The sequence below is a fragment of the Maylandia zebra genome, linkage group LG7, assembly GCF_041146795.1.
Source record: "Maylandia zebra isolate NMK-2024a linkage group LG7, Mzebra_GT3a, whole genome shotgun sequence".
In the NCBI taxonomy this organism is placed as follows: Eukaryota; Metazoa; Chordata; class Actinopteri; order Cichliformes; family Cichlidae; genus Maylandia; species Maylandia zebra.
The window spans coordinates 42,872,879-42,898,987 of record NC_135173.1 but is presented as its reverse complement, the minus strand read 5'-3'; the positions used below and the strand labels follow the sequence as shown (position 1 = coordinate 42,898,987).

The window sequence follows — 26,109 nt, the reverse complement described above, 5'->3', positions numbered from 1 at the left end:
AACTAATTTAGGTTAATTGTTTCCATGCTCTCTCTTGCTTCCCTACATGTGCAGAGCCTTTGCAGAGCCTCTCTGACAAGTGTAATGACACACACACACACACACACACACACACACACACACACACACACACACACGCGCACGCACGCACACACGCACGCCTTTGTGTGAGAATTTGTGCCTGACCCAAATCCTGCACAATGTCTGAGTAGGAGGGTGGGACAGGAGGTGTGAGTGTGAGGGGTCCTGGCCTCTGTAGCCCACTGATATCCTAACAGTAGCTTAGTGACATCTCTGCTTAGTGTCAGCGGATAAGCCTCCTTTAGTGCTATAAGAAGGTTAGAATTTTGGCCCATATTGGAACACAATAGGCAGCGTATATGGTTTAGTTTTAGATGTAATCATTGCTTTCATTTAAACAAAACTTAACACAAACATCATCACTAAGTTCTTTTTGGGGGGGTTTCACAGAGGTAATTTGTGTTTTATGTCTGTCTGTATTTATGTGTGGCCCTATTTGCCACCTCAGTCGGTTTGATATAGAGAGTTTGTGACGGTGCTGTCAGCAGTCTTTGTGTGTCTCTCTTTGTCTAATCCTCCTGTCTGTGCTCAGTCTATGTTTAAGCTTTTGTTGTTCTTCATTGGATCATTTCGACAAGGATTTCAGTCGCCTGGTGTTTGACTGGTCTATTATGCATAATTAGAAACAGGTTTGCAAATCATTCACATTCACACAACAGAGCAAAAGTGGTCACTTTGTGTTGTTTGACTTTGCATTCATTTGCAGGGAGGTAACAACGGTAATAGTTTCCGTATTATCGTTCTAGTCTTTAAAGACACTAATTGTAACAGATGATATTTGTGTTTCAGTTCAAGTCATTTTAATGTATAGGAGTGTAGTGCCTTACTAGCGTAGAATTTGAGATATTTGAGTTCTGCTGTAAACAGAAATGCAGTCTAAGGATCTAAATGTTGTCTTTTTTTTTTAGCATATCTTCAGCTCCTGTTGTGCTGCTAGGAATGCTTTTGTGTTAGCTTCATTTTTATGAAATAAATTGTTGATTTTTGGAGCTTTTCTTGGTTGATGTGCACATCAAACAAATCATCCTGAACTAGAAAGACTCATAGACATGACTTGATCTTGTAGCAACAAAGACAGAAAGTTGTCAAGAGCTTCACGAAACATGAAAACAATTACTCTCTCTTAAACATTTCAACACCCAGAAAGTTAAGAGATTAAATCTGTTTTTGTGGCTGCAGTTGTGGTTCTTGTTTGTTGGATTTTCTGTGTGTAGGAGTACTATTAACTCAGACACTGCAAATCTTATGACTCATTCTATCTGTCTGGTGAGGATTTATCTTTCTGGCTGTAAAAACATTGTATACCCAGTTATGGAGCTCTGTGATGTGGATAAAATTAATATTAACAGATAATATTAAATCTACAGTGTGGGACTATGGTGTGGCACCTTCTCTGGTAGAGGTGGGAATCACCATACATCCCTCGGTACGATATTATCACAATACTTAACGCACGATACGATATTATTGCAATTTTTTAAAAATATTTTGCGATATTCAGATTCTCTACATAAAGGTAAACTTTATCAATATTCATTTTATCTAATATCAAAGTCTCACACTCCAACTTAACTGAATGCAACCATCTGGTACAATTATAGCTATTCTGAACTATGCAATTTATGAAAACTATGCAGCCCCTTCAGCAACTGAAGAATTTGAAAGTAAATTAAAACAAAATATAATTTTACATTAAATAAAAAAGTTTTAAACTTAATTAAAATAAAACATTTCTTAAATTAAAATAAGTAAACTGTCATGTTTATTGCTGCCAAAAAAAAAGTTAAACACATTTGGACAACGAAGGAATATCAGGATTCTTGCTCAGAAAAAGGATCAACATGCTCTGACTTCAGACTTACTTTGTATAAGTAAGTGTGGCATTTACTGCATATTAAACTCCTACAATATAAAAAAAACTATATGAAAATATATAGTAGTGTACTAATTTAAATAGGTTTTCATGAAAACTAAACATGTGTTTGAATTCTCCTTAACAAACAAAGCAAAAGGACTTGCAGTCAGCACTATATTGTCTGGGGACTCTCTGCTGCCTGACTGCCTGGCTGCAGTGAGCCTCGTGTGTGTGTGTGTGTGTGTGTGTGTGTATGTGTGTGTGTGTGTGTGTGTGTGTGTGCGTACATGTGCTGACAATGTTTGTTTAAGCAGCATGAACACTCATTAAAATGAACAAAGCTAACTGCGGTTAGTAAGTCAGAGGATAAATCCTATAAACAAACAAAAAAAGCATGCACATGTTAAATGTGACACTCACAGATGGCTTCACATATATTTGAAGACAAGATTGCACCCGCTTCTGTCATCTAACTTCTTCTCCTCTTTCTTTCCACCATTCTGACGCTTTGCTGGGCAGATTAGTGAAGCGCGCAGATGCCCTTATGGGAATTGTTGCATTTGTAGCTCTGCAGAGGAGAACCTCTGGGAGACTCGAGTTTTAATTTGATTTTTGTTCTTGAGGTCACAGCTCTATTTTGAGCCAATTTCCAACTTTTTTTGGGGGGGGGGATGCATACAATTTTTGGCTTGGACTTGCTGAGCTGAGCAAACAGACAAAATTTTTTATATTTCTTCCATGCACTACAGAATAATATAGCTGGTTTGCAGGTGGAGTGCATTAGTATCTTTATACAAGTTTGTGCAGATCCAATGGATCATTTGTCAAATGAAAAATGTGACAAACATGAGACTTGTTTTACTTGTTTTTACCATCTGCAGGTGAACCATGAGAGCAGTTTTGAACCCGAAGGACAAAGCTGAGTGAGAGTGCAACCAAAGACAGAGTGTCGTGTAATAACAATAAATCTACTCTTCCTCTGTTGCTGTAAAGTGATATCTGATTATATTATTTTAATTACACATTAAACAAACTGCAACTGTTACAAATCAGACAAGAGATTTGTTTTTATAGCTCCAGCCTCATGAGAAAAGAGGCCAAAAATACTCCAATGGTGTTGTGTCCTCTTCTCTCCCCCACTCTGCACTGTTCCCCAGAGTGTTTGTGGATTTTGTTTGTTAACCTTGTGCATCAGCCTGTATCCATGTGTGGTTATCGTGCCTACGTGTCATGCAGTTTAAATGTGAGTCTGTGTGTTTGGATCATAAGGAGTATTGTCAATAGCTTGTCAAGCACTTTGAGTTGCAGTAACCTGAATAAAAGGTCATCTGGAATAAAATAACTGATTTATAGGAATCAGAAAACGTTGTATGGTCACTAAGGATGGGTCTTCCTAGAAAGGATAGTGAGTAATTGCTAAAAGTTTCTGGCTGTTGCCAGGTGAAATTGGTTGGAAAGAGGGTGTTGCAGTACAAAAACCTCCTTTTGATTGCTTTGATAGCAGATTGCCTCAGTCACCTGCGGTTTGCATAGAAGACATTGTCTTATAAAACACTGACCAGTAAATTAAATATGATGCTAGCGTGTGTTGCACTTTTCACAGTTTCACTGACACTCAACTAGCAGTTGCCAAAGTCACCATCTTCCATGCAAGCTACAGGCGACCCTGCGTGACCGTACCTATGCAGCAGCCTTAAACAGCCTCTCACCACATTTTTCCCTGGCAAGCAGGGGTTGCAAGGGGGCCGCCCATTGCTTTGCAGGCATATGTGACTGGAGCTTCAAGGAATCTCTTCTTTAACCAAAGTATTCAGTGATTCAGAATTTACAAGAAGAGTTCAGGGAGTATTTCCCATCTGTTAATAAATTTTGAACCAGAATCATATGCAAGGCTGCACAGCATCATAGATTATCCAAACAACAGATAGTTGGACAGAATTAATAATGAGAGATCACATGGAGAAATGAACATGATTATTGAGATAGAGAAATTAATGTATTTGGCGATTATACTCTGATGACCCATCATGGTAGAATGGAACCCCAACGGTGATAGGATTAGGGAAGGACACCCCCCCCCCCCCCCCAGAGTCTAGACTCCGGAGGTGGTGAAGATGAAGACTGAGGCTTGAGTAGAGCTCTGGCTGAGGTGTCTGAGGTGGAGATGGGGAGGAGGTGGGTGGCACGAGAGTCTGAAAGGGAGAATGACAGCGAACACAGATTTAAACCATGCGGAGTGGAGGCCGATTGGCTTAACGAAAGTGGTCGTGAAGATAATTGGACTAGAGAAATGATGTCAGTATTGGGATTGACAGCATGAGAAAGTGGTAGACATCACTGATTTTCAGTGCATTATCAACCAAAGCTCATGAGGTCACTGTGACTGGGCCTATACTATCCGATTTCCACTGGGAACTATTCACCTTTTCTTTGAAGATTGCCCCACCACACACTGATCTGACAAGAACTTGTAGTTGTGGTAGATTTGTGACATGCTAGCTTTACCTCCCTTTTCCCTTATTTTCTAAAGGAGTTACAACCAGAACTTTTTGATAGCTGCAGTTATCTTTGGCTTTGCAGGTTTCTCCTTTAAGTACATTACCTTAATCTTTCTCTGTTTGATGCCTGCTAGTCAGTAGTGCATTCTGCTTTTGTTTTCCTTGTTTATTACTTGTTAAAAAATAGCTTCTGACTGAATTACTGCAACCTAGAAGCACCACTAGAGGATTTGATCAAACGTAGTGTCACATTGATATTTTTACAGGAGTTTCAGTCGGGAATTAATTACTTGCTGTTATTAAAAAGGCCAAAAAGTAAAAATTTATAGTGAAAAAGTGAGATTGAAAGAAAAACATATCTCATGGTAATGATGAAAAGTTGTTTAAAAGACAAAAGTCATTGAAATGAAATCTGTATCGTGAAAATAGGAGACCCAGGATAGCAAGCTATAATTTCATGTAGGGCTGTTGGAGCGTTGGAGTGCGACCAGATTTGCCAGACCACCTTCAGAGCTGGTTTGAACGAGATCTCAGCCTCATTCACCCAGAAATAAGCCTCTCTGTGTTTGTAAGTGTGTGCACGTGCGTGTTACTGGGTGTGTATGACTGGTAAATTTACTCAAGTGTATTTCTGCTTTACACATCAGCACTAAATATACCCTTTGCTATGTATACTTAACTGTTTTTCTTCTGTCGCACAACTTTTTGTAAGCTAAATGGTGCTAAAGCTAAATCAAGGGTTTTCAGACAGGAAATGTTTAAATTCAAGGGCAACAGGACATTTTGGGGCTTTTGTTTTAGGAAGCTGTTTACAGTTTGCTGTGCTGCACATTTCGAGGGCCTGTAGCTGCGCTTATCTCACATACGCTCCCAAAATGGCGAGACAGGCTTGATTCATCGTTACACCTCCAAGCAATGGTGACAAAAATGACTCCTTTGTTCGTCTACTGTAGCGACACACTCGCTGTCTCTTTTTCCATCGCTGACTGCTTTCCTTTTTTGGTCATATAGAGTTTAATGTTGTGGTAGAAAACACGCACATCTGGGCTGATGTGTACATACTACAGTTGCGTGAAAATATGCTTCAGTGTTGATAGATGGCATTCATGTGTCCTTGCGGTGTATTCTGCTCTATATGAGGTCATGTTTGCCCAGGCATGTGTGTGTGTGTGGCTCCCTTGCCATGCCCTTGGTGTGTAATAGGCATGTCGACAGCAGATCTTTGCACATCTGTCTGGTGGTTGAGAAACATTACAGTGCTGATGTGCACCATTTCAACCCACAGCAGCCCCACCCCCCACCTGCTTTGCCCTCCCAGTCACACACACACACACACACACACACACACACACACACACACACACACACACACACACACACACACACACACACACACACACACACACACAAGAAGAGGTCGTTTCCACAGAATTTGAGGACACCGACACTCCATGGGGAAATTTTCTTTGTCTGAATGAGTACAAGAACCTGCTGTGCTTTTATTATGTCATCATCTTATGTCTCCATGCTTTAGGCCCTAAAGCTAAAGTTAGAATTGTTTCAAAAGTAAAGCACAAAGTAAACACAAAGTCTGTATCAAATCTGTTTAGTGTGACTACCACTGATCTTCAAAACTGGAGCATTTCTGGGTGCTGGCTTAGCTCAGTGCGTTGAGCAGGCAACTACATGCCATACGGCTGAGACTGGCCCTTGGCCCTTTGCTTCATGTCTTCCCCCTTCTCTCTCTGCCCCCGCTTTCCTGTTCTGTCTTAACTGTGTCTGTCAAATAAAGATGAAAAAGGCCCCCCAAAAATAGAGCATTTCTACTGGGTACACCTGACAGTTAGGATCCAAACATTTAGGAAACCTGCTGCAGTTTTTCTGTGGATTGTGGTCTGTCTCATGGTGTAAATGTGGACTTATTGGCTTGCCTCTATTAACCCTAAGCACAAAGAAGCAGCACTTTTAGCAAGAAAAGGTAACTCGTGATATCTTAGGCAGCCAAACTGACTTAACATACTCTGCAGCTCTGTCACTGGAAATAGTCATTTGACATACGTCAAATTACCATTTACGAAACTGCAGCTTCAATAAGATGTGTCCATTGCTGTGGTGTGAACGACCTTTCACCAAACCCTGGCCTCTGGGATGGAAAAGAAACAGTCACCAATAAGCAGCGTGGTACAAAAGAAGGAATTGGAACCTATGCGTTATTCACCTCAGCGAATATGTGACAATGTACTGTAGTTTCTTTTTTAGGGTGTGTTATTATTAATAATACTGCCTGCTGTGTCATTAACTGTACTAACTGTAAGTCCAAGAAGTCTGTGCTCCAACTCTCAGACTGAAACTGTAGTGTGTTTGTGTTTGCACCAAACTTCACACTTTCTGTGTAATGTATTCATTTAGCAAGCTAGATAGCAAGATAATTACACTTACTGCCTAGCTGATGACTTAGCAATCCACCTTCTCATTCAAACATTCAAATATCGTCATTTCTGACTCTGTAAAATCAACATGAAATGTGAAATGCTCATGTTGATGCTTCAGAAAACATGCTTCATATGTAGTCTATGCTTCCCTGTCATGTGTTAATGCAGATTTTTAACAAGGTCCCTGCTTATTTGAGTCAAAAGTCCAGCAAAACCAACATTCGCTCAGCTGCCTGTTGGACCTGATGCTTCAAAAGTGCTTATATGCTTCTTTGCTGTCTCATAATGTACTGAAGTTAAATGACACCCGTGGGTGTACACCCGTGCATACATATGAGGCACTACAATCTGCAGTGCCTTGCTCTCCCCTGCTTGTAGTGTTGTGTTACATAAGCAGGCTAATGTTACCCCAGCAGGCCGTGTAACTGGCACCTCAATATCAGTCATTACCCCAGAGAGAGAAGGGCGAGATGAAAGGGGAGGAGAGCAATGAAAAGATTAGTAGAAAGTTTTAGACATGAGGGGAAGAGGGCTGAGAAATAAAGGGATGTGGCTGAAAAGGTAGATGAGTGAGCGAAGAGAGTGAAGCTGGTGAAGAATCAGTAGGTCAGGTGAAGATACAGACTTATACAGTTTTGAGTGACACTCAGCTGCTCTTGTAGTCATGTTTCACTGACGGCTTGTAGCCTTGATCTGGCTTTGTAAAAGCTTCTAATTTCCATCTAGCATTGAAACACAGAAAAGCCTTCAACGCCTCAGATCCGTGTCTTGCATGCACTCCATGCCCATCTGAGTTTTTCCTTTCCTATCGCATTCTTTTAACCCAAATTTAATATATCATTCCTCCCTCGAGGCGCCAGAGAATAAAGACTCTAATTCTTACTGCCTCGCTCGCTGTCTCACAAAGTAGATGATGCTTTTCAGAGGCTCTTCTCATCTCTTCTCGCTGTTTTTTCCTCCTTTGAATTTTTCGGTGGAGTTGTGTTCCCAGTTTGTGACAAGCCTAATGCTTGTGATCATTTCTGTGGAGACAGTTTGTGTTGGACTTGTTCGCTATGTAACGCTAACCACTTTTAGTAAGCAGAACATACTAACAGCAAAATAATTGATTGGTCTTCAGGACTGAAGAAGTCACTTGGATGAGTGACGAAACGTTTCTCCCACTCGGTACATCCAGATGAACAGAATCAACCCTTTGGGATTTACTTACCTGGATGATTGAGCATCAAGACATTCATGCTGAATGCACGTGCTTGGCCTTTATGTTTTAAAATATTAAATATTGCACAAAGCAATATTTAATGCATACATGTGCCCTGGCTTCCCTATTTTGAGGATATTTCCTATATTTGCTCATGCTTATGGATGAGTTTATGAATACTGTCAGTATATTAAAGTTATGTTCCTGTGGGAGAATAGTGGAAGGCACTGTCCTTAACCCCTGTGTGGCCCTGGGACCATTTATGGTCCCAGGGCCACACAGGGGTTAATTTCACCTCTGGAAAGCAGGAATAGAAGCACACGAAGACTTACACAGGCCTGTCCAGATTTTCCTGTGCTACTCTTCGTCTTGTTGTCAGCAGTAAAGGGTCAAGGCTGAGCATTTGGGGTAAATGTATGGTAGAATTTATGCGTTAAAGTCAGGAGGTTTGCTTTGGTTCAGCCTGCCTGTCCATCATATCACAGTGCAGCCATGAATATACAATAAAATGCAATACAGTTGGCAGGGCAGGCTTGCTGTTGTTGGTGTTAGCATCAAATGTATCTGGGGAAATTTAACAAAACATCCTTTATTAGATCTGAAGAGACATGTTTAATGCTGTTAGCTATCATTGAAGTGTTTTTAAGCTTTAGAAGACAATCATCGCTTTGTCCTGATAGGGAAGATTCTGTAGTCCTTTAGGTTATTGATGAGCTCTAGCCCCGAGATGTATGGAGGGGAATCAAATAGCAAACTGGTTACTCATCACTGAGTCCCTTAGGACACAGTGGTGAGCTAAGCCCCTAACTTTCAAGAGATAGCAGCCGCCAGACAGCCGGAGCAACACAGATAATTGAAATGACTTTCTGTATAGACTTTCTTTTATCTCCCTTATTATTCACTGTCCTCATTTTGTGAAAATGAGCACTCGTATGTTCACACGAAAAAAAAAAGTCTTAGACTGAGTCTACTGTGGGTTTTAGAAAGTGTGTTTATGCTCCACTATCAAATGGGTGTGTGTTTGAAAGGGCATTGTGTGTGTGTGTGTGTGTGTGTGTGTGTGTGTGTGTGTGTGTGTGTGTGTGTGTTTTAGAGTGATCATGGGAATGTGTGAGTGCTGGATTCAGGTAATTAATGCTGGGACGCTTGAATCTGGCAGACAGTCAGACGGGCGCAGTGCCAATGTAAAGAGGGGGGAAGGATAGTAAAGGGGGTGGAGGAGAAGATTAGAGCAGAACTGATACAGGCCACGGAAATTTAGTTGCAACTAGGTTAGGTGAGAAACACTGTTAATGGATGTAAAATGACAGCTAACCATGTGGCGCGTTGCCGTCTTTTTCCTCCTCTTTGTGGAAATAAGACTTATTTGATAGATTGGGGTGTGTTAGATCCATGTGTGAGTAAGAAAAAAAATGTCCCTGAGCCACTGTCTGTTATAATAGGATTAGAAAAAAAATATTTAGCTATAATATTTTGTAAGTAGTATGAATAAAAGCCTCTTGTGCATCCTGACAGATTACATAATCACAAATGAAATTCCCTTCCTGTTAGCTGTGGTAACCCAGGCAACAGTTCCCCTGGAGACAGGCTTTGGCAAATCTCTGTGGTCTGTTTAGAAAGTTCTAACGCATGTCCCCCAGAGCAGCTCTGGCATAAAGCAGCATTTATTGCCCCAAGCGGTGATGTTGCTGCGGCTTGTGTTTGACCAGAGATTAGGAAGACTGGAGCCTTTTGTGTTCGTTCTGCTGTTTGCCGATGATAAGCTCCGCTGCAGGCCCTATTGTTTGAGTCAGAAGCTGAGGGACAGGGACCAGGGTTGAAGTAAACTGAGTGTTAGCCCTTGTGGGTTGGTCTTAGGTTGGAGATAATAAACATATATTATTAATTAATGATTTTCCCCTTACTACAGTGTGATGGGGGGGTAATCACCAACCCATCAAACTGTGTGATTAGACAGGAAATATATTGGGCTAGAGATTTTGTTGTTCACAATATGTATAATGGTCAGATGTCATGTTTAATTATTAAAATGACTGGCTCTAAGGGCGTTGCATTGGCTATATGGCGCTAACTGCTGAGTTGCAGAAGTGCAGTTGTCTGGCACGCACGCCTGATGTGAGGAGCTTATTTGGTTTCTTAGAGACAATCACAGCAGCAGCAGGAGGATAACACCACCTCTGTTACAGGACTCTGGGAATTGTAATGATGTGAATGACATGACAAAGAGATGTAAACATACAGCATTCACTGAATGTGGACTTGCTCTGTGAAATGTGTGCAAAGTGAAGTAGAATGGCTGGACAAACATTTTAGCCACACTCCTAATTTGTAAAAGTGGCATTCCCAGATATTTCACATGGAAAAAAGTACTGATGAACCTATACATTACACCTATAGAAGCTGCTCAGCCATGGAAACCCATGCCATGAAGCTCCTGGCACAGGTTTTTGGTGCTGATGTTAATGGCAAGGAGGTGTGGAGCTCAGTCCAGAGCACTGGTGACCTTTTTACAGTATGTGCCTCAGCATTTGGTTAGAGCACTCATGGTTGAGTTGCTTTGGTTCCTAAACACTTTCCCTTTGCAATAATAACACTTACCCTGATCATGGAATATCTCTGAGGTTGGGATGTCACAATACTGGTGGAATTACACTATTCTCAATATCCACTTCAACACCAAAACAAAATAATCATCCCATGTACTTAAACATAAACTTCTTTATTGAAAAGACATTTTAAAACGCCGACATGACTGCGGGTCATTTATTTAAAATGTTAAGACACAGAATGAAGTTTTAGGATGGTTGCTGAGTAGACTGCTGTTACATTATGTTAATATAAGAATTTAATGTTAGCTATTGGAAACATTTTAGGCTATGGGACAAAGCTGATTTCTCAACGGCACCACCAAAACAGGTACATGGATTTCAGGATCACATAAGAGGATAACAGCTTGGATGCTGTTAATATAAACTGAAACTTACTCAACTTCAATTGAGTGGTGTTTTTTGGCGCTTTTCTGTCCTATATATAGCTTTCCCTGCATAATTGAACCAACAAATAATTTATGTGTTTACATCGCTTTACATGCAGAAAATCAGCAAGTGTCATCTGCTACAGCTGGCTGAAGCTTTTGTGGTATCTGCTCTGCTTCTACACTGAGATTCTCATTAAACAGTGCACACCATAATCCCATTATAAAAATCACAATCAATTCAGACTGCTTGTAGGATACTAACATACCATTTTTAGTGTTATAGTATTAATCTGTTAGTCTGATCAGCCATTGCACTGTTATGCTGTTACTCTGAAAAATAATGAGATGTCTGCTAAGCATCTGCTTGTCAGACGTGTTATCTATCTTCATTTGTGCCCTGTCGTTGATAGATTATTGTTCATTCATTTTCTGCTAACTGTCAGCATAGTGTGTTATTTCAAAAATCTAGTGAAAGTCAGAGTGGAGAAATCATGTGGTACGTATTTTAGGCATTAAAATTTGTTTACAGTGGACGAAGTACAACAAATCTTTCCTCAGATTCCCTTCAGTCTGGGCTTAAACAAAGCAACGTTAACGGGGGGGATTTCTTACACTGACATAAAGCTTGAGGCTTCAGGGTGAAATCAATAGAGTGATGAGCTTTAGAAAATGTTGTGTATGGACAGCAACTTAAAAAATGTCAATTACAGAGGAGTAGCTGACCTTTTTTTATTTATTTATTTATTTATTTTTAGCTTTTTTATATACTCCTGTTGCAAAAATGTCACACCTGGACAACAGATCTGCTCAGCATTATAGGAGCATATTTCTCTTTAAAGACTGTCTGCAACACCACATTCAGTGCTTTCATTATTTCATGAAATGAGTGAGGTCCAATAGCTGATAAAGTCCATTGTGAGCTTTCTAGCTGGTGGTTTTATTGATTGGAAAAGTAATATTTTTTGGTAATTGGTTTTCAGCTTTTTTCCCTCGAGGCATACGCACAGAAACACGCAGTAAAAAAAAAAAAAGAAAAAGAAAAGAAAAACAGGCGACCTTTGTCCCCATTCTCCTACTGCGGTAACCTTTAACCTTTGCCTTCAGCTTCCAGCAACAGATACACAGAAACACCTGTGTTCCCAGTATACATATAGATATGTTGTACTTGTAATTGCTACACTGGTTACGTGGCTCTTTGGATGAGTTGATCAACAAAATTAATGATGTCACTGTTACCCTCAGTACTTTATACTCAGCGCTAATTAGCAAACAGCATGCTCTGACACTGATCTGCAGTGGCTTACATAAAAAGCACAATGTTAACACACTGCTAACAGCTTGATATCCTTGTGAAATGTTACATGGATGTGTGTAATGCGCTAAAATTAGCATTTAGCTGAACACATGTGCAGCATGTGCATAAGTGTACCCTCAGTGAGCTGCTAGTGTGTTTACTCATGGTTCTATTAGTTCAAGCTAAAGTGAAAGAAATCAGCTGACAGGCTGCATTTGCTCATCCGCCAGACCTGTAAGTTACCTCAGATGTAACAGTATTGGTGCACTTTCAGTAACAGTCAGGCTGAGATCAGTTTTTCTTATGCAAGGCACTTTCTGGTTCATTTTCAACCTCTGTATGGCATCGTTTTCGCTTCCTCTGCAGCTGCTGTGTGTGAAAGCAGCTTTTATTGAGATTTTATATTGAATATTTTCGTGAAACTATTACTTATTTGATGAAATCTTCACATCTTGGTTTAATGATGCAAGCACCCCAAGCTTAACACCCCTAAGAGACTTTAGAGCATTTTAAACACGCACATTACTTATGGCGGGCCGCAGAGTGATTTTTGGATATCAGTGGAGAGTGCCAGCTTTGCTGTAGACAAATTAATGAGGCTGCTCTCCGCCCACATGGAAACACACGCAATCACCACGGTGCTCATGATGCATTAAAGAGATTGTCAGAGAGCTAAGGTCTGCCCTCAAGATTTAACGCTGTGGCGAGATCGCAGGCTGGCTCCTGCAAAGGCCAACTTGGAAAGGAAATGAAAGGAAGCAGACAAACGCACAAATCAAGAGATTGTGAGGAAAGATGGTATGTAGCGTAAAGCCTCAACTAAAGATTAAGAATATGGACTTGTTATAATAACACATGGAAATACAAATAAATTAGCTCTACCTTAAAATTTCCTTAGTGTTCCCTTTCCCTTAACAACCTAAAGCCAGACCGTCTTTGCCAGTAGAAACCACTTTCTAATGAGCACCGTCCATATTCCAGAGTGGAGAAAGTAATTTAACATGCTGTATTATTCATCAGAGTCTCTGTGTGATTTTTGCAGCAATTTGAACACTTATTTCCCCCATAACGCTTCGGGGGTCGGAGTAATGAGTCTCTTTCCTAATGACTTTAGCGGTTGACGAGAAGGACGCGACAGGCGCTTATGGAATCAAAGGTTTGTCTGGTAGAATTAAGGGTAAGAGCGGTGTGTTCTGAGCGCGTGTCCACCGAGACAGGAGCGCGCTCTGCTCTGAAGTACTGTGTGATGAAAGGAAGTGGAGGCAGGAAGGAGAAAGAGAATTAGAAAGCTGGCGGGTACAGAGGAGATGTAAAAACCCACAGCACCGAGGGGAAGATGACAAAACTAACGAGACATGACAGACTCTGCGACTGACTCTGCATGATTGGTGGTGCGGTTTTATTTGTGTATGTGATCTCTTTTGTTGTGATTCTGTTTATTTTTGTGTTTAGGTCATTTCTTTCCGTACACTATATATCTTCAACCCGCCTACTTGTCAACTTGTCTGTCTCTTTTCATCTTCCTGTCTTCTTATCACATAATTTTCTATTGTATTGCTTGTCTCCCTGTTTGGGGCAGTGATGCAGCATCCATCCAAGCACGAGGCTTGTGAAACAAAGCATTCATTCAAAGCATCCTGAAGTTAGTCAATATACTGATGGGTACTTTAAAAACAAACAAATAAACAAATTACACAGTTCTTTTTTTTTAGGCAATAAATTGAAAAAATGAGCTGGATGTGGCAAATGTGATACAATTTAAAAGAAATTAATCATAGAAAATAAAAACACTGGCTTAATAAAGCTATAATAAAACATTTTCATCAGTGTGATGTCTGTTTTAAAACTATACTGTGTGTTGTGGTGTGTGTGTGTTACTGTTCTGTTCATGGTAAACTTTCAGTGGTGGTGCCGTAGTTACCGCTCTCAACCACCCTGCCAACCTGAATTGGCTAAGTGGCAAAAAATGGATGGTTGGAGAATATTCAGTAAAATATTTCTTTTTTTACTTTCTAGAGCCACTTTAGACACAATTTAAGGCATAATAGAGTAAAAAAAAAAACCCTTTCTGACATTGTTTTGTTGGAGATTCCACTTTTTACATCGCGCCTGTGCCTGGTTCATGCTGCGCCATAACACCAATGTATCTGCGATGCCACAAAATCACAAACCTTACTCCTGTCAGCAGATAAATGTGCACACTGCTGTCAGATTCTGCAAACAGAAGGTTTGAACAGCAGGTGGATGGAGCTGCTGTGCTCACAGCCTGAACTATGTGCATGAGATGATCAGTTTAAGGATATCAGAAGAAGAAAACGGTCTCAAAGTGAGCACTGGGAAAGTCATGTGTTACAAAATGATCTACATGTAAACACAAGTCAGTAACAAAGATAGTGTAAGTGCTGGCTTACATTTATTCTACCTTAAAACTGTGGTGTTGTGCTACTGTGTTACTGCTTGGGTCTGGTTTTCTCATTCTTGTTGTAGTGTATGGTGTTATCAATCCAAGGGCCAAAGAACTCTCTAAGGCCGTCAAGAAAAAAAGATTGTGCATGCCCATGAGTCTGGGAATGAATTTGAAAATATTTTTTTTAATTATAAATCATTATCTGTAAGGGAGGTAGCTTTCAAGGACTCCCGGTTAGTCCTGAACTAGCTACTCCAGCAGGGGCCCAGTTTGCCCAAGAAACAAATAGTCGTGGACCTCAGGAGTAATGTCTTCTGGGGAGACAGAGACAGAGCTGCTTTGCTGCAGTAACAGCAGACAGCTTTTCAGGAGCAGGAACTACCGACTGTGAAGCACAAAACGTTTTGAGCTGCTTTGCTGCCTCAGGGATTGGTCAGGTTTCAGGTATTGATTCAAGAAAAAAGCAACAGATTTTAAAATGCCTTATAATTTTTTTGAATGGTTAGTAAAAAAAAAAAAAGGCCCACCTGTTGGTTTCACGATGTACCGTGTGGCAGGCAAAACAGTGTTAACAAACAACGTTCAGAAATACGCACAAGAAAACATGGCCAGGAAAACAAAATACTAGGAAATATGGTTTTATGATAAACGCAGCAAGGGAGAACAGCAAAGTGACAGAATAACAAAGGACAAGGTGAGGCTCAGATAACAAATGTACTAAGTAATGAAGCTAGAGGAAAACTGGTGGGAAACACAGCAGGAACAAATCAGGGGTAAGGAGACAAGGGAAGTTAAACTCAATAGAAGGCACATGAGATAAGACACTATCAAAATAAAACAGGAATTAAATAATGTGGGGCATTTTACACCAACAGAGAATAAACTGAAACTCCAAGAAGCAAAATAAGCAGTCGCCTCAAAACCCGGAAAACAAAAGAACTAAAATTGGGCTCGAAGGCTAAGAAACGAGAAGATCCAGAAGCTTCTAAACCGAGTACTCAAAACATCAACTGAGATTATAACCATAAAAAGCCAAAAAATAAACTTTGGGTAAGAGACTAAGGACGACAGCTTGGACTTCAAAAAGTCAGTATCTTGCAACTGAATATTTTTTGCATTGAAGAATCATCAAAATTTTACAGTATCAGACAGACTGTGGTCCCTGAGGAACACTAACGAGTACGTAACAGTAACTGAATAAGTTTTCATTGTGGAAGGTAAGGTGCTTCTCAAAATAGCCTCGTTTTCCATGGAGTTTGCCAGCAGTCGTTCAGTAAAAAAGGGAAATCCTCATGCTTTCTGTTTTATTCCTCAGGTTGCTGTTTTGCATAGGCTGTCTGTGATGCAGCTTGAAGGATTGCTGCAGGGTTTTTTGCATTTTTTAATTTTGTAAAAAGTGACAGAATCCACTCCCAAATTTTGGGGCCTCTTTCCTAAATCACGATTCGTCTCTTGACCAAGTTTCATAAAATTCCGCTTGCTCACCGTGCGTAATCCCACAGACAAACAAACAGGCAAACAGCAGGGAAACCGTACCTCCGTGGAGGCAGCGGACTAACTGGTGAATGATAGCAATCTGGCATTTCGTCTCTGTGGCAGGGATTTGGAAAAACATTTGCATCTGTTTCCATGCGTAGTTTAGGAAAATACACAAACCACATAGCACAAACTGTAGCATTGTGAAGCCGCTCAGCACACAAGGCCCCACTTCATGCAGACATACTGTATATACAGATATCTTTGTTCCTCTACTCATCTTCTGGTATCCCTTCATCCACTGGTGTGATGTCAGGCCCCACTTTTCCTCTGTAAACATTTTTTTGCATCACAATTTTGTCTTTTATCCCTCTGTTCTGAAACAAAGGGATGATTACATCACTGCAGGCGGTGCTGTTAGTTTTTTTTAAAGGAGCTGTGTCTCTGGCTTGGCAATAGCACCAGTTTTATAACTGGAACCGGCTGCTGCTGCTGCTGGGTGGTTTCCACAGAGATTATCAATGGTGAGTCAAAAAGATTACCTCCAGCAAGCAAACTGGTTTGTTATAATTTCTTGACTAGAATATGTTAATACTGCCAGGAAGCAGGAAACAAGAAATTCACCAGCGGATATGCATCAGACGGCCGTGATTGCTGGTTCATTTGGGGAAATCATCTTTATAAGGAATTGAAAAAAAAAAGAATAAAAGGGGAAAGTCGTGTCTTTATACTTGGCAATCTGAAATACAAAAATAAATGAATCATCAAAAGAGTTTCCTGGGACACATTGTCTCCACGGGAATGAATTCTGCAGCCAAATATTGTGTCTACTTTGGTTTTTACATGGCAGCCGAGACAGTCGTCTCTTTTTTCAGCAGTTCTTTTAGATGTGAGCAAAGTGCTCACTCTCCCGCATCTCCCGAGTAGCTAAAAGGAACCGAACATCCTGGTTATTTGTCTGAATTGGACATATTCAGGAGTAGAATCCAGCTGTGTGCAATTTATGACACTAAAGTCTCTCCTCTAATGACGAGATACTGACATTTATCAAATTAACTTCCGTCAAGCGGCTGTGCAGTTGTGGGAGGATTACGGTAGAAACGCTGTGTTCAAGTTCATTTGACGGCATGTCTGTCCCCTCCGGCTCTGCTGTAACCGAGGCTTCACTTTAATTTCCACAGCTTGCCACTTTTACTCGTCTACCAGCCCCCCCCTCACTTCTGTGCTAAATTGTCTCTAAATTGGATATTAAGGGGATGGAAGAACTCAGGGGAAGGGTTGCCCTCCACGTTTCTTTTCCTCCCTTTTAATATTCTTCTTTACAATATTACATATACACTGTATACATATTTGACTGTAATGAGAATTGCAGCATTATCCAAGAGACTGGGATGCATCTTATTTATCTCCAGTATCCAGATTTGGCCTATTCAATAAGCTTAGTCCTCCCAAATGCACCCTGCCCTAATAGCGCTCTGTATATGAATCACATTTGGATTGGGGAGCTTTGGGTGGGGGCATGAGACACACCCTTCGACCTTTGATTGCATTCTCCGCTTTGATCAAATAGCTGGGTAAAGAAAAAAGGCTCTGAGTGTTGTAGCGTAACATTAGCATCCTGTGGGGCCGGGTGGAGCTTAAAGGTGTCTGTGTGTGTGTGTGTGTTGAACCAGAAGTGGAGGTATAATGGTAGTTATAGGATGACAGACCTCGTCCCCAGGTCCAATAAAGGCGACAGCAGCCTGTGCAGATTTATAACTGCCTTCCTGAGTGAAAAGCGGGATGGGGGATGGAAAGGCAGCTCACTATCGAGGATATCTTATGCCTCCTTTGAGAGTCCCTCCCTTTCTCTCTTTAATTTCATGGCTCTCAGAGTGCTGCATTGTCTCTACCCCCTGTCTTCATCTTTTTTTAAAATCTCCTTTCTTTTTGTGTAATTTTTAGATCTATTTTTGCCTTAACTGTGGTCTTGTTTTTTCCCCCTTTGTTTTCTTTACTCTCGCCCCTCCTTTGCAGGGCTTTAGGCAACAAATGTTTCCTTTGTCTGTCAGCCACAGCTCTCTTTATTACTCAGCCAAGCCTTTTAATTCCTTGTATGTGTGAGACTGACTGGGGCAAATAAATGGCTAGCTTGTGTTTATGCTCCGACAGTATGACTAAATGTTGTATACAGTACAATATAGCTGAGACTAATGATGATGTTAATGATAGTGCAGAAAGAAGAAACACTGAGATGTGTAGCATAAACTAAGCACACCCTCTGTCAAGTGTAAGGTTTTAGCTGTCTATGTAACTAAGTACACCCCATTTTTCAGTGGCTTAGTATTTACCACTTTGAGGAGCAATACCTTTTGGACTTGCTTTAGCTTTTTGGAAAATGGGCTCACATTTGGCTCTAATATACTTTGGTATACAGAGGAGTTTGACTCAATGAGTGCAAGTGCCCAGGTTCTGTGGCTGCAGGGAAAGCCCAAATCAACACCCCTCCAGCACTGTGCATGGCAGAGGGAGATGTTTGTGCTGATATGTTGTGTGTGGTGTACCATACGTCCGGCGCTGCATTATGACCAAACATCTCCACTTCGGTGTCGTCTGTCAAAAGGAAGTTGTTCCAAAAGTCATGTGGTTTGTTCATATGCATGTTTGCAAACCCAAGCAGTGCTGTCATGTTTTTGTTTTTTTCAGAGAGAAGACGCCTTTGCCTCGGCAACCTTTCCAAACCAGCCATACTTGTTCAGTCTTTTTCTAATGTTGCTGTCATGAAGTTTAACATTTAACATGGTAACCAAGGCCTGTACAGTCTGAGATGTAGCTCTTGGGTTTTTGCGGTTTTTCCAAATTTAACTGATATGAGTGACCAGAGTTTTTCAAGGCTGTTCGGAGGTATTTTTCATTTTCCAGCCTAAAAATATCAGCGAAAAGCAGGTTTTGTCTTAACACCTACTACTTCCTGCAGTAGGAAAAGCTAGTTTTAGTCTAAATAAGTATTGAGTAAGTTAAACTGCAGGTGCATTTTTTAATCAAAGGATTATTGAATCTTTTAAAATTAGTGACAAATAATAATGACCTTTGCTTCCTGATGCCATTTAGGATTTTCACAGAATTAAAGCTGGATGCATGATCCAAAAACAAAACAAAAAAGAATCCATCATATACACCACACAGGAGCTATATCGACTTAATAGCTGCGAACAGCTCCGATATACAGTATTCTGTTATACAGCACATCGCATCAACAGATATATCACATGACACCCTCATACCCCTGCCTGTGATGTTGTTTTGGAAAGGCCGCTGTGTTCCCATGGCAGCCTAGCACCAGTTATTCCCAGTACGATTGTAGTTTTCCACCTGCAGCAGGAAAAAGACCTGTTCCCCTCCCAAACACTGTTTCCATGTAAACATTTTGCAGGAATGTGTGTTCATGTGAGCATGTGTGTGCGTTCCATTTCTGTGGTTCAAAGCTGAAGTTTGGTTGTTCTGTTGTGCCTAAAGCTCCAGGTAGAAATCAATGGATTGTTTTTTGGCAAAAAATATATAGAAGGCAGTTTGTGTGTGTGTGTGTGTGTGTGTGTGTGTGTGTGTGTTTGTGCTCTTTAAGCATCGGTGCTCTCTGTCGTATTTTCAGTGTTACTTCTGTCCCGTTGGGGATGATTACAAGAGAGGAGGGGAAAGTGTAGGAGCTCAGAGCAAGAAGACGAGGGTGCTAATCTGTGAGCAGCATTAGGATGAAGAGGGTAGCTGTGGGGGCTGCACAACAAAACAAAACACTAGCTATCAGTTCACAAAAACACAAGACAAAAAAAACCCACAGTGTGAGAGATGCAGCCAAACAGAAAGTGACTCAAGGCAATGTTAGAAGCAGCGTCTTGGCTAAGATCAGGTCAGACGTGGGCAAAGAGAAGTGGTGTTTGAATACCACAGGCTATAGTGTCCCATTAACAGACTTGTAAAAACACAGTCCCTCCCCCAGTGGAAACTGCAGCTCATGCACATAAACACACATGTGCAGATTGCCGTTAAATATGATAAAGTGTTAAGATTGTTCAAAGGTCCAGGAACATTAGAGTAGGCGAGCCTGAGAGTAGGCTAGTAATTGTCTAATAAATCAAATGTGTTAGTAGTTTTTTTTCACTATATTATTAATCTTACACCTTTTTTAAAAGACAATTGCACATTTTCTGGATTGTCTTGGTGTATTTGTAAAAAAAAAAAATCTGTTTAAAAAATAGAGCTATTTCGTTTTTGTCAGCACTTTTTAAAAAAACTCTTCATGTTGTATTTAGCGGTAAGTCGAACAAAATTCAACTGCGGATACAAATTTTAAATTCCGTGTGGGTGACACATGCTGAAGGTGAGACACGAATGAAAGACACAGTGAGAAAGTAACATCACATTTACAAGGATACAAATGAACATGATATATACATAGGAAAATTAAAAGAATTGAGATTCATGACATATTTCATCTATATATATTTTTAAACGTATAGATGTTAAATAACTTGAGTAGTTTCTTACTCATTATTGTATCTTATATAAAAAAAAGAGCGATCGTGCCCTCCTAGCAAATTAAAGTATTTATCTAAGAGGCTCTGCAGCAAATATCACCTCTATACCTCCTGTCTTTGACTGACTTTAAGCACAGTGCTGTACTTACAATGGTCGCAGGACATTTTAAGATTGATGCTCACACTGAACTTGGAAAATCTCGATTTAAATTCATCGGTGCATGTAAATGGAACGAGCTACAAAAAAAACATGAAGCGGCATTCTCTGATTTCACTTCTCATTTTAAAAGGTTGAATCTGTTCATCAGCAACTGCTCTATCACATGTTTTTCTTCATTTGTAATTTGAGACTGTATGTATACTTTTGACCTTTTTGTGGATTAAAAGAAAAACAACTCAAAACAAATTTAAACCTGTGCACCAATTCTTGATTTTTTTTTTTAATCCTTAAAGACGTATGCTGGCCTTCTGTCTAGTCAGAGTCAGAGTTACAGTGAGTCATACGCTTCCATATAGCTTTATTTGATCTAAATTGTTTATGACCGTGGTCTGTGTCTGTGCTCCTTTTCTAACCAGGAAGTGGTTTGTAGCCTGAAAGTTTTGTTTGGATGCTCAGCTGCCCTCAGGGCTGTGTGTGGGTGCTAAAGGCATTCACATGAATAGACACACTCTGCATGCTTCTAGTAAACGCATTAACCCAAAATGAGGTATCAAAAACAGAAAACTCTCACAGTTCTGCAAGTGTTCTGCAAGAACCAGCTGGAAGAATGATTTTGTGTAAATGTCAGCTTGTGATGTTAGGCCTCCTAACATGAATCAACAGAGGTGGGGCTAGAAAAAACACAGAAGAAGTCACAGCAGGATGGTACTCACTCATTTCCCACTCGGTGTTTTCATATCCGCACCCTGTATTTTTAGACAAACAATGAATCAGTTCTAAAAACATGCTTTTATGAAGGTTTTTACTGTGCAAAGCTGTCTGAAAAGATAAAGGACTCTAACGAGTTGTCGTAATTGTGAACAGCGCAGCATTTTTAGCTGGAGTCAGTGGAAGTTAAGAAATACAGTATTTCCAACAAGATACATGCAAGTGCTGCAAAAATAACAGCCACAGTGTATTTAAAAGCTGTATGTGAATGAAAAATGCTTATTACTCTACTAGGTTTGGGTTTCTGAAGGATTTGGCATTTGGGGCGAAGAAACTATTTTCACCAGACACAAACATGAAACCTTTATGTTGGTCTTTGCCTGGCTCAGTGCCACTGGACAAAGCAGGCCCAGTGGGCAGTGCTAACCCACAAGCAGCAGCGAGTACTTGGAGCAAATGGTGGGTGGGCTGAAGGTCATACGGGCTATGGACACACTGCCATTGTTCACTGCCCTGTGTGCTGGTATACGATTCACAGAATGCTATGAAAAGAGAGAGTAGGTGCATCGGAGATATCAGACAGTAAATACTCGATCAGATGTTAGCTGAACGTGTTTTAAAGTGATATAACTGATATGACTGAAGGATATGTGTGCATGTTTGTGACACTGCACAGTGGAGCAGCATGTTTTTGGTGTGAGTCAGCACTGTGTGAGGAGGCACAGCTAGCTCTGTGAGAAGTGCAGCTCTGTTGAATGTACAGTAGGAGTGGGAGGAGATGAGTAAAAAGCTCTTCTGTGACACTCAGGAGATGCATGATGTCTTCCCTTCAGCTGTTGCACACCACATTCCCCGAAGGGCTGACTGTACCTCTTCATCCTGGAAGAACTTTGATAAATGGAATCTACAACCTGAACTGCGCATGTATTTTCTCACTTAGAGGCTTTATAAAATGGGTCAGTTTGTTTGCATCCAACGTTCTGACCTTTGTTTCTTGTTAATTCTGCCTCTCCCACTCCTCTTTGCAAAGGCCAACACTCATGATCACAGGCAAAAGCACTTTGTGGCAGAGGCATTTATTCCTGCAGAGTGATAGCACCCGCTGTAGAAGCAGGTCAAGGGGAGGTTATTAAAATTTCCCTCGAGATGCTGCGCTCGGTGTTCAAATTATTTGCACCTTGACCCAGTTTATAGTTGGCCTTTTCAAGTGTTTTCTCTCCAAGCTTTAGGTTTTTGTGCGAATATATGTGAAGAAAGACGCAGGAGGGGGGAATTCGTTTTGTCTGCCTCACTTTCCAGAATTGCATTAATTAGTGACCCTGCCAGGCACATCTAGCGACTTTTGTCGTGATACTTAAGTACCAAGCAGAACACTTATTTGTAGTGGTATGAATTTAGTGATTAGAAGAGCAAAAAAATGTCTTAAAAAGATGGCTTCAATTGAGTTTAAAGGGAAGAGGCTGTTAACTGTACACTCTACATTTTATTTAACTGTTGTTTCAGCAGTCACAACTGTCAGTGACATGCTTAAGTACAGCAGTCAGACATCATTTAATCTGCAGTTTATTAGTAATCCAGTAATCAGCCAGCTTAAAGTACATTACAAGGAACTGCAGCACAGAAATTAAAAACATCACAAATCACAAAAATCTCAAGAAAATTCAACACTAACACAACACAACACTAACTTAAAGTTTGAATTTCTCCCATCACAGATGGTCACTTCACCGGGACCCCTCCCACATACGGTTACGACGCAGACCGAGCAGAGGAGCAGCGAAGGCACCACGACATCCTGCCGTACATCGATGACTCGCCGTCGTCATCTCCTCACCTCAGCTCCAAGAGCCGTAGCAGCCGGGACACTCTGTCCTCCGGATCGCTGGAGTCCTCCAAATCGGTCAGTATGACATCTGGGCGTGTCCTGTTGTTGACAAAGCAGACTTTGATGCTCACATCTAATCCAAATGCCAAGCTTTCTCACGTCTCCTCAAGTGATTCAGCAACTTAGCTGCAGACAGAGCAAAAACAAATCTCGCTGGTAAACTGTGCTCATTCTTGCATACATTATTTTTTTCCCATTGCAGAGCAGGAATTGGGCTAATCTATTCTTAGAACAATCCCATTCTGTCTAAAAGTCTTCAATTGAAAAACCATATCTGCTGTTTAAAGGAGATTGATAAGGGACATATCTCCTGCCTCATAGCTCCCGAAGCAGTCATCCAGTGAAGAAACCCATCCGCCTTAAGAGTCAGGGTTTTTTTCGTCTAGTGTATTAGGCAGAATTACCTATCACCTCAATCACCACATCGCTGCCTTCATCCTCTTACGCGACCTCCTTCCTCGTCTGCAGTGAAAACCAGTGATCTGTGACGTCTGCTCTTCAAAGGTTATAAGGGAGAGGATACATGTGTGCGCACACAGACACAGACTCACAACCTGTTTTTCTTGTCATCTGTATTTATTCTATGTTATTTATATATGTTCTATGATGCAGTCCTCAGTGGAAGCAAAGGACTTTGTGTACCAAATGCTAGTATATACCAGATAAACATGTTGTAGCCATAGGTTCAATTACAATAGAGGGGTATCTTGGGAGAATATAATAAGCTAATGCTGCCTCTACCCCCTGTGCCCTTGGAGGAAGTAATTGCATCAGTGGTCATGAAGCTGTATCGGTTACTCTGCCCCTTCAATCTTTGCTCACTGTCTGTACTGGTGAGCAAGCGACTGTCAGACTGATTGATGGCTTGAAAATGTCAATAAACGTGCCCCTTGACTGCACCGACCTTTGACCTGTGAGGTTTAACACCCGGTGGTTTTAATTTGCGCACACATACTTAGCTTGCATTTGGACACATACAATCCTTCTGTTTGTATGGAAAAAAGAAATTCAACACTACATGCTTAGAGCCTGTAGATGCATCGTCTGATGGCTGGATAAATACATTATGCACTGTGGCAAATATCCATCAACAAATTCCCCACAGGCTTACAATCAATGTTCTCAAAATGGAGTTACCATCATCCTTGATTTGCCCTTGAACAATCTGTCTTCAAACGTCACCCCACTCTGCTTTTCTAATTGATGAGTCAGAGTCCAGGCAAGCTCTGATTGGCTCAGGGGGAACTGATGGTTTAGTGATGTCACTGTCATGAGTCATCACTTTCAGTAATTCTGCTGATTTAATTTAAGAGTGCTCTGGGCTCTTGTTCACTCACAATCTGGCTCTGCCCAGCACTTGAAAGGGAAAAGAGGGTCACTGATCAGAAGTTTGCTGAAAATTCAATAACATCCTTAAACTGTTTTACCAAAAACACTGACCACGTGTGCTATCTGTGTTTCTGCATGATCATAGTGTACTTTATGACATCTACAGAGTGAACCTACAGAGTTCACTCTGCTTAATTTCCCATCAAGTTTGTGGTAATGATGCGTTATTATGTCTGTATTTAATAGGAGAAATTTCAAGAGACTTATGCTGCGGTCACAAAACTGTTTGGAGATTGCAGCATGACCAAAATTACTGTGACCACGTACAATGAACTTGCAATCTTGTTGCTCGAGACCAAGACTGCGACCTTTTGCAGTCAGCTGCCATCTTTAAAGTAGCTTTACTGCTTCATGACGGTGATAAAATGACCAGTCTGTGATTGAATGGGGTCAAACTGGCAACTAACTGTCAATTAACTGTGATAAATCTGCACAAATCATAAATCAGTTTCTGTCTGCATACAAAGAAACACACATTAACTACTTACATTCAGATTCCAGCCACGACCTCATAGATTTGACTGCAAAATGACACAGGAACTTTCCAACCTTGCTTTTCTATAAAATATTTGGCTGGCGAGTCACCTGATCGCTGAAAATGAGTCGTGCTCACTGGAACAGACTGACTCAGATTGACTGCAATAAGTTAGGGAATAAATGCCAGTCTAAGTCTGATTATTTGTAGACAGGGTGCTTCCCACCAGCTGATCTATGCAGTCATCTTTTCATTGAAAATGAGTCACCCAGAGGTTGTGGGTGATAGACACTCAACCTCTGGATGGCCAATTAGTCTTACAGTTAGTTGCTGACAGGGAAAAAAAAGAAAATCAGTGCAGTCCCCAGGCAAACCCAGATTTTTCCTAGTTGTAAGGAAGTTTCCATATTTTTACTGTAGTGCGACAGAGCCTTCCAGCTGGATTCATAGTCCTGTGTTTGTTTGCAGAGCCCTCAGGCTACAGTTATCCAGGGAAGCCGTCGGTCATGCACGATAATGATTTGGGTCTTCTTCACAACTGGGGCCAGGCTAAGTGACTGACACCAGCGCAAACATGAACAAGAGTAGCTCCGTTAACCACATATTTCTATTCAAGTGGCGCGACACAGCGTCAGCACATACGCGTGGGTCTGGTGAGCAATGTGTAGCACCTCCGCAGTATCATGCTGGGGCCTGCTGCCAGATTTAAATTGAAGATGTTGCAGGTAATTGCTTGTGCTTTGACCTCCCCGTGGATCAT

At 40.9% G+C, this 26,109-nt stretch overlaps 1 protein-coding gene across 1 annotated transcript in view; it reads left to right on the top strand.

Annotated features, from left to right (window-relative positions):
* bcr (BCR activator of RhoGEF and GTPase) overlaps positions 1 to 26,109 on the top strand; it is an 84,652-nt gene that overhangs the window by 24,828 nt on the left and 33,715 nt on the right. Inside the window, exon 2 of the mRNA XM_004538258.4 lies at positions 23,316 to 23,500. Within this exon, the coding sequence (XP_004538315.1) occupies positions 23,316 to 23,500 (185 nt within the window). The remainder of the gene's footprint in view (positions 1 to 23,315; positions 23,501 to 26,109) is intronic.